General features: G+C 39.3%; 1 protein-coding gene across 5 annotated transcripts in view; it reads left to right on the top strand.

Moving 5' to 3' along the window:
* Nucleotides 1–12,971, top strand: part of spg11 (SPG11 vesicle trafficking associated, spatacsin) — a 157,225-nt gene that overhangs the window by 28,394 nt on the left and 115,860 nt on the right. For all 5 annotated transcript variants that reach the window (XR_005941447.1, XR_005941449.1, XR_005941448.1 and 2 more), the window contains exons 9-13: nucleotides 222–377; nucleotides 4,406–4,593; nucleotides 5,234–5,410; nucleotides 5,549–5,620; nucleotides 9,341–9,459. Coding sequence is in view for 2 of the 5 variants with exons in the window: in XM_041175101.1 (XP_041031035.1) it covers nucleotides 222–377; nucleotides 4,406–4,593; nucleotides 5,234–5,410; nucleotides 5,549–5,620; nucleotides 9,341–9,459 (712 nt within the window). In the remaining 3 variants the exon portion in view is untranslated. The remainder of the gene's footprint in view (nucleotides 1–221; nucleotides 378–4,405; nucleotides 4,594–5,233; nucleotides 5,411–5,548; nucleotides 5,621–9,340; nucleotides 9,460–12,971) is intronic.

The raw sequence follows: 12,971 nt of genomic DNA, 5'->3' as shown, positions 1-12,971 counted from the left end.
AGTGGATCTTGAGCTGTTATTGATTCTTCTAATTTCACCATTCCCATGCCCGGCCCAACCCTTCCCTTTCCCATTGCGTTGGAAAATGCTGCTAGTTATGTGTTTTGCAATGGTTCGCAAAACAGAAACACAGAAGATAATGTTTATTTTGTGAATCTCGGTAACAATTAAGATGCAAATTCAATCTTTTTTTTCTTTCTTTTATTTCTGTCTTCATGAAGATGTTGAAGAAATTAAGCCAGCTTTAGATTTGCTGTGTTCAGCCATCAGGGTGAATGATTCCGAAACTCAGAGCAAACAGTTCTCCGAACAGCTTCTCAACCTTACACTGACATTTCTCAACAAACAAATGCAAGAGCTCCTAGTGCAGTCAGGAGGTGAGATGCCTTGATGAAGCTATGAATCATATGAATAAATGTCTGTTTGCAGTCATTTCATGCCTATACTCATTCCGATGGAGAAATAAACAAAAAAGTGATGTGTGCGTTTTATGATGAGATATTTTCTTTTTCCACTAAATGTGTCTCAACATTATTTTTTAACCTCTTTTCTCCCACCTCATGGCATTGTGTTTCCTACTGTCTCACGTAAAAGTGTTGAAGCACTCTGGAGCTAGTGCCACTGCTGCTCCTGAGCTGTTAAAGAGCGTGACTATTGATGAAGGGAACACCTAGAAATTGGAAAAGTCACAAATTTATACCCTTTTTTATATTAACTGTTCTGCTAGATGATTACGTTTACAGAATTGAGCATGTAAAGCAAGCAGAATGATTGACAGCTAGCTCACTCTGAATAGATGTTAGAGCAGTTGAGTATTACCACAAAGCTTTAGGGCCCTTCTTGTCAGTGAAGTTTGAGACTTATTGGAGTTATCCAAGTGTTGTTTAATATTACTGAAGGAGATTTAGAGGTAGCTCATTTTTATATTTTTTCATTGCTTATTGAAATTGTAAATCACAGAAGGGAAGCTTTTGCAAGGTCCTGCTGTTGTTCTGCTTTTTCTTCATATTCTTTTATATTTTTAATATGCCCAATATTCCTTTTGAAATAACAATGGGTAGAATTTTTCACCCCTCAGGCAGGCACAAACCCGACCCGAATGGGAGTGATCTTTTGGTTGGTGGGTGCAAGCAAGAAGTAGCAGCGTGCCCGCCAACAATTAAGGGCAATTAATTAAGTTGCATTTTTCGCTGCCCGCTCAACTGTTTGACTGGCGGGCAGACGAATAGACCAGTGACCTTTGCTTTTTTCACGAAACCTCATCCACAGGCGAGTTACTGAAAAAAACAGCAAAGAAAATTTTTAACATCCTTTTTTACATGTCTTTCTTCATGTGACTGAGGCACATGAGGTCATGTTTATATAATTTGTAAAAAGTTTATTTTTGTATTTAAAGTCCTTCAGCTCCCTGAGGCAGCTCTGTGCCTTCAGGGAGCTTTCAGTGCGCACTGCCCTGCGCATACACACACTTCAGCGCTCGCGCTGCTCCCGCCCTCTCCACCCCGGCAGCATCAAGACTCTTAGCGCGCCTTTCACGCTGACTGGCTGTTATTTAACCAATCAGCGTGAAACCTCGGCCGGTGCCCAATCGTGGGCAACAGTCGGCCTCGTGGCTGTTCCCTGGCCGGCCTGTCTGCCGCACTCGCCCGACGAGGGGAAAATGCTGCCCAATATATTTCTGTTTCAATATTCACTTATGCTAAAGTACTTCAAGTTCTAACAACTTAGCTGTTGAGTGTTATCCCTATCTTTGTTCTTTGGGAGACAATCCTAAATCTATACTTTAACTGATTGCTAGACAATGGAAATAATCTTTATGTACACTCTTATAAAGCCTTTCATAATTTTAAAAATCTGTATTAGATTCCCTCCTTAGCCTTCTATTTTCCAGTGAATAAAGCTCATCTTTTTTGAGCAATTTTTTCAACATTAATCTTCCTTTCTTGAATTATTCTGGTGAATTTTCACTGTATGCTTTCCATGGCTATGACCCTTTCAATAAGGTGTCCGCCAGTACTGCAATCTGCAGCCCACCTAATATATTGGGCCAACTTTTATGATAAACTCAAAACTCCATTTGCCTTTCTTATCTTTGCCAGTCTGCCACAGGAACCCTTAGTCGTGTTTTTGTCACTGCACGCTGGCTATTCCGATGCATATCTGCTCATCCTGCAGGCACTGTAAAATTCTCATACTTATGTTTTAATCTTTCCACTGTCTCTATATGCTTTATCTTTGTAAACCCCTCCAGCTACGTACCTCCACCCATGTCCTCAGCCTCTTGTGCATTTTTCCTTTCTTTATCCTATCACTGGCAGCTATGTTTTTGGTCTCAGGACCACATGCCTTAAATTTCCACCCTAAATCTTCCATCTCCCTCTCTTCCCAAGCTTTTGGCCGCTCTCCCTAATGTCTCCTTGGTTTGATATCCAGTTTTCGTTACTATTCTGTGAAATGCCCTGGGATGCCTTTCTACATTAAAGTTGTTGTATAACTGCAGGTTTTGTCGTTCCTGCTGCTTTTCCACTATCACTTCCACCATTGTTAGAAATCAGGTTTTTTTTAAGGTACGCTTCATTTTGCCATTTAATTTTTTTCCAAACATTTCTCTGTGGTGAACTGCCACTGGTTGACATTTCTATGGCCTCCTGCAGTGTCCTGTATTTTCCTTAATAATTTGCCATGGACCCTCATTCAATATCTTTCCTTTTATGTTTACATCCAAGTCATTTAGCTAAACGGAAAGCAACAGGCTCTACTACTAATTTTTGGGAAACACCACAATCCAGATATTGTCAATTGAAAATCATCCATTTACCTGACTTTGTTTTCTGACCCTTAACTATTGCTTTCACTTAGCCATTGCTCTTTCTATGTGGCTGTGTTTCTTTGAATATCAAACCGTAATCTTCTCAGCAAGTCTCCAATAATCAAACTAATGATAAAAATCAATTTATAATCAACATCAACTGCATTCCCTTTCTCTGCACACTCCATCATTTCTTACAAAGTTCAATTACATGTGTTATCTTCTCTAATTTAATTTCATATAGTTGACTTAGCCTGGCTTGTGGTCTAACAGTGTATATATTTCCGGGCTTATCCCTTTCACCTCACTTGAACAGCACCAATGTTGGTCCTCAATTCCTTCACTACACCTGAGGTGTTAAACCCTTCCTTCACCATTGAGTGACGTCTTTGTTCCGCTCTGCAACAACTCAAGGTGAGCACACCTTGACCCCTCATTGCCCATCCCCTCACCTCGCTGACAGCATTTTCTGTTCCAAGTCCCAATCCCTTGCATTTCTGTCCCCATAGCCCACTGGGTCAAACCTTACAGGTGTTTTATTTAATTTATTTCCTCTATACCGTACTCCTCCAACTTCATGCCTCACCCATATCCTCCGTCCTTTGGTTGGTTGAATTTCCTCATTCCTGCTGACTGGCTGTATGTTTCCATTTCCCTATCCCAAAATACCCCTTTGTCAGCATACCTTCCCCAGTCTCCCATAGATCTTTCCACCCTCCACATGCCCCATATTGATTCCATTAACTCTCTCCCCCCCCCACCCCATTTTAGAAAAGAAATTCAGATTGGTCTCTACTACCTATATACAATGCTACAAGATTGACCAGTATCTTTTACATATAGTTTTCTTCTGTCATCCCCTATATTTATTAAGTGTCTTTTCAAACCTTTTTGTTCTAATGCCTCCATTTATCCCTTGAAGCTTTGAAACTCATATTAATCCTAGTCGGAATGCATTTAATTGCTGCCTTATCAATCTAGTAGTGTATGTAAGTAATTCCCACATCTAGTCTGATGTTAGCTTCCCCTGTCTTTCCCCTGCAAGTTAATCTTGAGCTAGATCCCCTTTCGTCCCACTGAGAGTGGCTAATGTAAACTTAAATTAGTTTTCATAACTATTTCCCAGGCAGAATCCTACCTTCAGCCTACATTTATTATCTGGCACTGAATATTAATTACCTATGTGGTTACTGAAGCATTTGAAGATATTTCACATAATATGTAACGCATGGATGGATCTTTTTAATTTAAAAATATATAGTACTTTTTTGACAAATCTTTCTTTCCTTCTACTGGAATGTGTCTTTTTTAAAATTAAAAGTTTGTTCTGGCTGTGGGTGATGTTGGCAAGGTCACATTTATTGCCCAATCTTAATCTCTAAATGCCTGCAAGAAGGTGTTGGTGGGTCTTCTTGAACCACTGCAGTTCTTGTGGGGAAGCTCCTCTCATCATGGTTTTAAGTAGATTTCAAGGACTTGGACCCAGCAATACCTGGCTCAAGTTAGGATGGAGTGTGATTTAGCTTACTTTTACCTAATAATTTATTAATAAATAATTTTTTTTTTTGCTGCCAAAACAATATTGCATGATTTCAGAGTTGGACAAGTATAAACAAAGATGTGTGGATTATCTCACCGGTTATATTATTAAGCTCCGTAAATTTATGAAGAAATATCCTCGGACTCCTCCAAATGAGACTGTGACCAGAGATTGTCTGGATGAAGAAAATGCTTTACCAGATGGTAATCAGGCTTATGGAAAGTGGAAGAATCTAAATACTAATGTAAGTACTTGGACTAGAAACTAGTTAACTTATGATGTATCATGAAACTAATTGCACCAAGTCTACAGCACAGAAACAGGCCTTTCCACCCATCATCTAACCTTATCAACATAGCCCCCTATTCCGTTCTCCCTCATGTTTATCTATTCTCCTCAAATGCATTATTCCATTTAGCCTCAGTTACTCCTTGTGGTAGTGAGTTCCATATTCTCACCAGCCTCAGGTTAAAGAAGTTTCTCCTAAACTCTCTATTAGGGTTATTATCATTTATCTTATTTTTGACCCTGAGTTTTGTATTTTCCTTCAAGTGAAACATTTTCTCTCTCTCTATCCGATTGAACTTTTCGATAATTTCAAAGGTCATTCTTCAGCCCTTTTTTCCTGGAGAAACAATGAACATTAAATGAAGTATTTTGTGAAAATAAATCCTTCATGAATGACTGCGGTGCAGATTGAATCTGGGCAGTGACTCCAAAGCTTATACTTTCCTCCTGGTGCTAACCTGTTTATTTTAAGTGGATTAACATGTGTATTAAAGAAATATTGATTGGAAAATCTAGCATTTAGTGTTTAATTTTTTTTTTACGGTCAGAATACATTTTTTTTAAAATTTGAAATTCTCTTGGTTTGATCTTTGCAGGAAGTCGTTCGTGATGCAATACTAAATAATCAGATTCCCCGGGCTCAGGGTTATTTCACAGCCCAGCAGAAACCAGCGAAGAATCTGAACAAACTCGTGCAAGCTGGTTTAAACCTAACGTATGACTGCCTTTTAAAAAAGGACTTGCAGGAGGCTAGGCAACTTCTAAAAAACATGGTAAGCAATGAAGTATTGCCCAAAAATGATGATGGGACTGCTTACCCGGTTCTGTTGTATGGTTAACAATTTGAAATAGTATCAGATTGGAGGGTGATATGTTTTCAGAACAATGCTAATGTTTCTTTTTGGTTTTAGGGATTTGATGTGAAGAAACAACTGCACCGTATCTGCTGCTACACAGCTAATCGAGATCTTCGAGATTTCCTGGTAAGAAATTTTAAGTGAGCAATGTCAAAACATCTCATTCCACCAAACAGCCTAAAGAAGTTCCTCTTAGTTTTGATAAGGTGTATTTTCAGGCATTTAAGCGGCAATGTGAATCAGGGCACCAGTGTGTAGCGTTAATCATAGAAAACAGGGTAATTTTTCTTTCCCTCCCTCCCTTTCCTGAAGGATGTTGATTCAATCAGGGATACAATTCTACAAGCTTGGTATCCCTCCAGTGCTTCAAACCATTGACCATTTATCCCCGTTTGAACCTAAACAGTGAGTCAGACAGACAGGCGCGCACATGTAGCACACACATGTGCACACACGCACACACACACACACACACACACACACACACACACTTCCATTTGACTCATTGTTTGGCAAGGAAACAGGACAGGGTCAGACTACTTTTGTCTCGCTCCCCCTGAATAATGTTTGGTGATAATTAGATACACTACAGCATTTTATAATGTATATTAAAATATCTGGAATTCTGTATAATAACTAGTATTTCTTTTCTTTCCTGTTTCGTTGCTTTCCCCCTCAAAACAAAATACATTAAGCATTTCAAGCTGAATATTTCTCATGTAAATCCCTGATCAAAGGGTTTGTTGAAAGTGAAAGCTGTTTCAGTTTGAGAAGGAAAGTTGTAGCAAACCTTACCTGGTTACAGCATTCGCATTTTTTTCATGTAAACTATTTAATGTTGAGACGATTGACCCCATATCCCATAATTAATAAAAGGACAAATAAAATATGTAGTTTGTATGCCCAGTAAAATCGGGCTATCTGGATTAGATTTTTTGGCAGTTCCTCTTGATGCCACACACCTCATTTGCTGACTGGAGCTACAGAGTTTTTAGGAGTTCCACGCAGAATGTTTCTCCTTGTTTTAGTGAAAATAGTAGAGAAATAAGATTAGATCAGCTCCAGTTTAATAACTTAAATGATGTGCTGCTTTTGTGCTACAATTTCCGTTCTCTATAAAAATTCTCTTGCTGCTCTGCATATACCCCAGTTATTTTTTTTAATCATTCATGGGATGTGGGCGCCGCTGGCTAGGCCAGCATTTATTGCCCATCCCTAATTGCCCTTGTTCAGAGGGCAGTTAAGTGTCAACCACATTGCTGCGGGTCTGGAGTCATGTATAGGCCAGACCAGGTAAGGACGGCAGATTTCCTTCCCTAAAGGGCAACCAGATGGGTTTTTACGACCATCGACAATGGTTTCATGGTCATCAGTAGACTTGTAATTCCAGTTTTTTTATTGAACTTTATTGATTTGGGGGGGGTACGGTCGGGTTTTTTTTATTCATCCATGAGGGTGTGGGCGCCGCTGGCAAGGCCAGCATTTATTGTCCATCCCTGATTCCCTCATTCAGAGGGCATTTAAGAGTCAACCACATTACTGTGGGTCTGGAGTCACATGTAGGCTGGGTAAGGACAGCAGATTTCCTTCCCTTAAGGACATTAGTGAACCAGATGGGTTTTTTATGACAATCGGCAGTGGTTTTGTGCTTATCGTCATTTTTATTGAATTCAAATTTCGCCATCTGCTGTGGTAGGATTCAAACTGGGTCCCTGGCCACTACCTCCCCCAGGCTGGTGGAGTGTCCTGTGGTTGGGTGGGGGTGAGTAGTCGGGATGGTGAGAGTCCCCTGGAGGCTCGGGGGTGTGCTGGCGGTGGTCGGTGTGCGTAACACAGTCGGAACCATCGGAGGTTTGTGATTTAAATTGCATTTTCGGATGGTTCCCAGTGCAGGGCAGTTGCCCAGGGGAAGTTTGCACTTCTGGGCAATTGCCGTGCAAACCTTACCTGGGAACTTGCCAGTGGGGAGGGGCTTCCCCAGTGCAACTTTGGGGTACCCCTCCAATACGCTGTCCTGCAGCTTGGAAGCTTTGGCCCATTGTGTTTTTATTAATGTTATACCAGCTTTTTTAAAAAAAAAGAAATAAATTGATTCCCCTTTTTCTTTGATTTTCCTGAACTGCTTGAGCTGTTGACTGTAATAAGAGACAGTCGAAACCTGATAGTTGGTAAGAACCTTGTATTGAAGAAATGTTGAAGATGTTTTATAAAAGTTTCCTCCTCCTCAGATTTAATGGTGCATTAACCTTTTTTCAATTAAAGAAGATTAAGACCTACATTAAATTAGTGGGGATTTTGATACAAGTGCACTAACCCTTTGTGCAGTAGCATGCTAATTTGAAGACTCATTTTTAAAGCTGTAATTCATTGATCTTGTTAACTCTGTTCCCTTGTGTTGTCATGAATGCTTTCTTTGAAAAGTTCATCTTCAAGAATGTGTTATTGAAAACTCAGAACAAAAATGTAATCATAAATCCTCGTAATTTTTCTATCATTTTTGTGAGAATGCGGTTGTTTTTCCCCTTTCCTTGGGCCACACGGTTCCTGGGCTTCCATTGATGTTGCCCAAAACCATCTCCTGTGATGCAAGCAACAATGACCTGTGTATGACTTTTGCTCTAATTACTCTTGCTCCCTTTCCCAGTATAGCACAACTTCTTGGAATGAGCTTGAACGAGGCAGTCTCTCATCAGTGCCTGCTTTATATATTTAAAAAAGCCAAACATTTGTGTGGGTGTTTAATGTAATGTCTTAATGAGGAGCCTGCCTCTTTTAAGTTCATTCCAAGAATTTTCCCAGTTGAATAATAGACCGTATGTTTATTGAAATCTGTTTTATAATGCTCACCAGTTTATAGAATTAATTTCCAGCTGCTTTAGGGAAGACAAGACTAAGTATTTTGGAAGCACTCCAAAGGGATAAGAGGATAAGCCACAGTCTAAACTAATCCATGTGGTTTAATTTAGAAATGTGTAGATAATCAAAAATGGCCACATTTATATAAAAAAATATTGTTTTCACTGTCTTGGTTGAAAATAGAATGATTTCCAGAAAAGACCTTTTCCTCCCTGCCTTCCCCGCTCCCCCATTGGTGTTTTAGATGAATTGGGTAGAGGATGAAAGTAATTGCTTCTTCAGCTTGTATTTTGTATTTCAGGTTTAGCTTCAGAAAGTGTTTCACACCGATGAGCTTGTAATACAAACCTGGGGATGATCCCTGAGCCGACTTCAGACAGGAGTGACATAAGGCTCTCCAGAACAGGATAACTTGAACCACTTCTGTTTGACACAGCAGAGAGTGTAATTGCACTATATCAAACCTGGTTTACAAAGTTCTCAAAGGCTCTGTTGAAAGCACCAGGCACTTTTTAAATGTGTTTGACATGAATTTAAATTATGAGAATGGTGAAGAGTCTTACACAGCCTCTAAACATTTAAGGATAGATTTTTCCAGTTGCTAAGGTGTCCAGACTGGTGAGATTTGTACATACGTGGGCCAGGAAATTGGTCATTCAGCAATCTTGCCTGGCTCTGAGGTTTGTTATTTGCTAAGTTGGATAGAATAGGCTAATCAGGAGTGATGTTTAACCAAGCCCAGGATTAATATCAGGAATAATTCCTTCGTGGGCAGAGTGATCACTAACATGAATATTTTTCTGGATAGAGTACGATATAGGATTGGATAATATAGAGTTGAAAAGACAAAACTTATGGAATTATTCAATAGGCCCTTAACTAATGGGAAGGATGGACCATAGGGTTCAATGGCTGGAATGAGCATAAATGGCCTCCCTCAGTTGTAAATGTTTTGTGTCTTTATTCCTGATGAATTCCTCTCCTTTTTAGGTGGAAAACCTCCAGGACTATTTATCTGTCGAAGAGAAAGAGATGGTGAAATTTGCTCATTTGGTAGAGAATCTGTATGCCGCCTCCCCGCACACCTTGGAATGTCCTTTGCATAGCAGGTAAAGTTCATTAATATAGTGGCTTCTGGTGAATTACGAAGCAATAACTTGCTGAAATGTTCTTGTGTTTTCTTAGGTGCAGCAGCCATTTGACAAATGGCAGAAACCAGAGGCTGATTTACTGTCTTAAGCTCCCTCTTAGATAATGTTATTTATAGTATATGTAAAATCCTATCAGTATTTGGGTGGGCGCAATGAAGCAAAGATGAAAGATTATTAAAGATGATTATGTTTGACACCTTGCCAAAGCTGCTCTGCTAGGATAGGAGGCACATACTGACTCTCTACATTGAATCGCAATGTGCTACTCCACAATACTTGATAACTGAGCAATTTTGTAGTGCAGGATGAAATCCAGGGATTTGCTTATGCCTCTTAAACCCTGTAGTTTGAAATAGGGGAGAACTTTTTTGAATCTATTGCTGTAAAACTTTATAATTGCTTTTTTTTAAAAAAACTCTTGAACTCCATCTCAGTCATGTTTAAGCAAGACCTCATATTTCCTGAAATTAAATGTGTTCTTTATGGTTATTTTTACTGCAAAATGCACACAGTCCTTTATGTTTTATAATGTACTTCTCCATAGTTTTTTCAGAATATGTTTATCTCTCCTCTTGTAAATTATGTCAATGCAGCTCAGTAGCTAACACTGAGGTGGTTATGTTCATGACCCATTTCAGCGATTTGAATCTAGATTGAGGCTCCAGTACAGTACAGAGAATTGCACTGTCAGAAGTGCCATTTTTTGAATGAGTCTTTAAAATTGAGGGCCTGTCTGCCCACTCGGGTGGATGTACAAGGATCACGTGGAATTATTTAGAAGTGCAAGGGAATTCTCCCCAATTCTGGCTGATATTTGTCCCTGAATGAGCACCGTTGAAACAGATTACCTGGCCATTACCGCATTACTGGTGAAGGAAGTTTGTTGTGCACAAATCGGTGGCCATGTTTCCTACATTTCAATGACTGGGCCTCAAAAAGTACTCCATTGGCTGTAAAGTGCTTTGGAAGATTTCAAGGTCACTAAAAGTGTTGTGTAAATGTCTTTTTTAATCTGTTAACAGCAAGAAAAAATCTATTGTATCTGTTAATTCTTAAGAGAACTTTTATTCTTGTTTAAAACTTATAAATCTACTAATTATTCTGATGAAGGGTCATACGGATTCGAAACGTTATCTGTGTTCCTCTCCGCAGTGCTGTCAGACCTGCTGAGGTTTTCTAGGTATTTTTGTTTTTGTTCTACTATTTGTTTGGTTACTCCAGGATTAGCCTTCTGGATAGGAGAAAAGGAATAGGATCAGATAGTATTGAATAGCAAGGTTAATTTGTTCTTTATGTCCTGTTTTTACAGTGTTAAGCACACATTCTTTGTTATATAATTCACTTTTTTTTTGTTGAGTAATTTTTCCAGGATAAATTTAAATGCCATTTCTTCCTCCCTCATTGATTCCTTGTTGAGGTCTCATTCGACAGATGTCAGCTGTCCTTGTGTCTGCCACAAATGGTCATTCACGTAGAAGCCGAATGCTGACTGCCTTGGGCTACTCACAGCACAGCCAACCCAATTGAGTGCTTACCTGACATTGATGCACACCTATTCCCAGTAGGGATTGATAGACAATGATTAGAAATTGAACGTTTGCCATTTATTTCAGCCCCCACCTAACCCAGTGATGCTGAGGTCATGTGTCACATACCTGCTACAGGGGGTTTGAAGTGGTTAATCTGCTAATATTTAAACTGTAGTGGGGATTGGATAAGGCTGGAGAGCTCACTTTGTTGAGCAAGAAGTGCGTGATAATCAGTCTTGCTATCTTTTGAGTGTGTTAATATGAAGACCTTGAAACATGTCCCTTATTACCTTTTATAAACCCTCCAATGGTTACATTTACTTGTGAATTCTCTGGAGTGTGTATTTACACCACAACCTCTTAAGTTTTCTCCACCTTTTTAAGTACGAACTGTCTTGAGGTTTAGAGTTTTAATCATTGCATCTACTGAAAGCCAAATGCTCTTCTCCATCAATCCTCAACCAAGTCACAACTGTGGACAGGGTATGGTGCTGCTGTTTTTTTTTGGAGTGGAGTGGAAATGCAAAGTAAACATTTGTTTGTGAGTTGTCTAAATGGCTTCCCCTGTTCATGTACTTTTCTGTTCAGACAAAAAGCATGTTGCTCTGGACTTCTGATGTGAAATAGAGAAGTGAAAGGGGACGCTTTTTTTCTTTGTTCTTTTATAATTGGAGATAAGTTTATTTCTATGAAAATCTAAGTTGTTCTGAGATACTTTTTCATTTTCTACTTGAAAATTTACTCCAGGAGGAGATTTATATCTTGTACATGGCATGTAGCTAATTAAAAGAATTAGAACAACCATAATGAGCTCATTATGCAGGAGTACTGATGTGAACAACATTTTCCATTATTAAGTATTCATTTAATTTCTGAAATAATAAGTGATAGCTATCATTGAAAGTTAGTTCTTTTATTATTTTTACAAAAAATCCTATTTATGGAACAAAAGTAAAGTTCTAATGCAATGACTGACTAATTTAAGTAGAAAAAGTTTTTCATGATGCTGTGAATCATACTATCCTTCACCAGTGCCACATCCAGGTGATTGTTCTATCAAATCACTTGAGGTTTTTCTGCATGTGGTACACAGGTTTGGCTCAGAGTAGTTTTATCTCAGTTTGCTTCCCCATATTTCTCCCCATTTTCCCCATCTCCCTCTTTCCCCCTTGTTCTTTTGTTTCCTCACCTTACATAACAGTTGTTAATACCTCCACATCAGAGACCAAAGTTCTCTGGCCATAATTTTTCAGCCTCCCTTAGACTCAGGTGGTGCCAAAGGATTGGAGAATTGCAAATGTTTACACCCTTGTTCAAAAAACAGTGTAAAGATAAGGCCAATCAGTTTAACTTTGGTGGTGGGGAAACTTCAAGAAACAATAACTCAAGATGAAATTAATAGTCACATGGACAAATGCAGGTTAATTAAGAAAAGCCAGCATGGAATCCTTAAGGGAGAATCAAAGAGGTAATGGAGAGGATTGATGAGGGCAGTGCTGTTGATGTGGTGTACAAGGACTTCCATTTGATACAATGCCACACAACAGACTTGTGAGAAATGTTACAACTTGGGGAATAAAAGGGGAAGTAGCAACATGGATACGAAATTGGTTGAGTGGCAGGAAACGGCGAGTATTGATGGGGTGTGTGCAGGTGGAAGAGGCGGTGGCATAGGGGTATTGTCACTGGACTGGTAATCCAGAGACCCATGGTAATGCCCTGGGGACGCGGCTTCAAATCCCACCACTGCACATGGTGCAATTTGAATTCAACAAAAGTCTAATTCAATTAAAAATTTAATGATGTCCATGAAACCATTGTCAATTGTTGTAAAAACACATCTGGTTTACGAATGTCCTTCAGGGAAGAAAATCTGCCGCCCTTACCTGGTCAGGTCTACATGTGATTTCAAACCCACAGCAATGTAGTTGACTCTTAAAT

Source organism: Carcharodon carcharias, chromosome 26 (assembly GCF_017639515.1).
Source record: "Carcharodon carcharias isolate sCarCar2 chromosome 26, sCarCar2.pri, whole genome shotgun sequence".
Classification (NCBI taxonomy): Eukaryota; Metazoa; Chordata; class Chondrichthyes; order Lamniformes; family Lamnidae; genus Carcharodon; species Carcharodon carcharias.
This window is presented reverse-complemented; position numbering and strand designations above follow the sequence as displayed.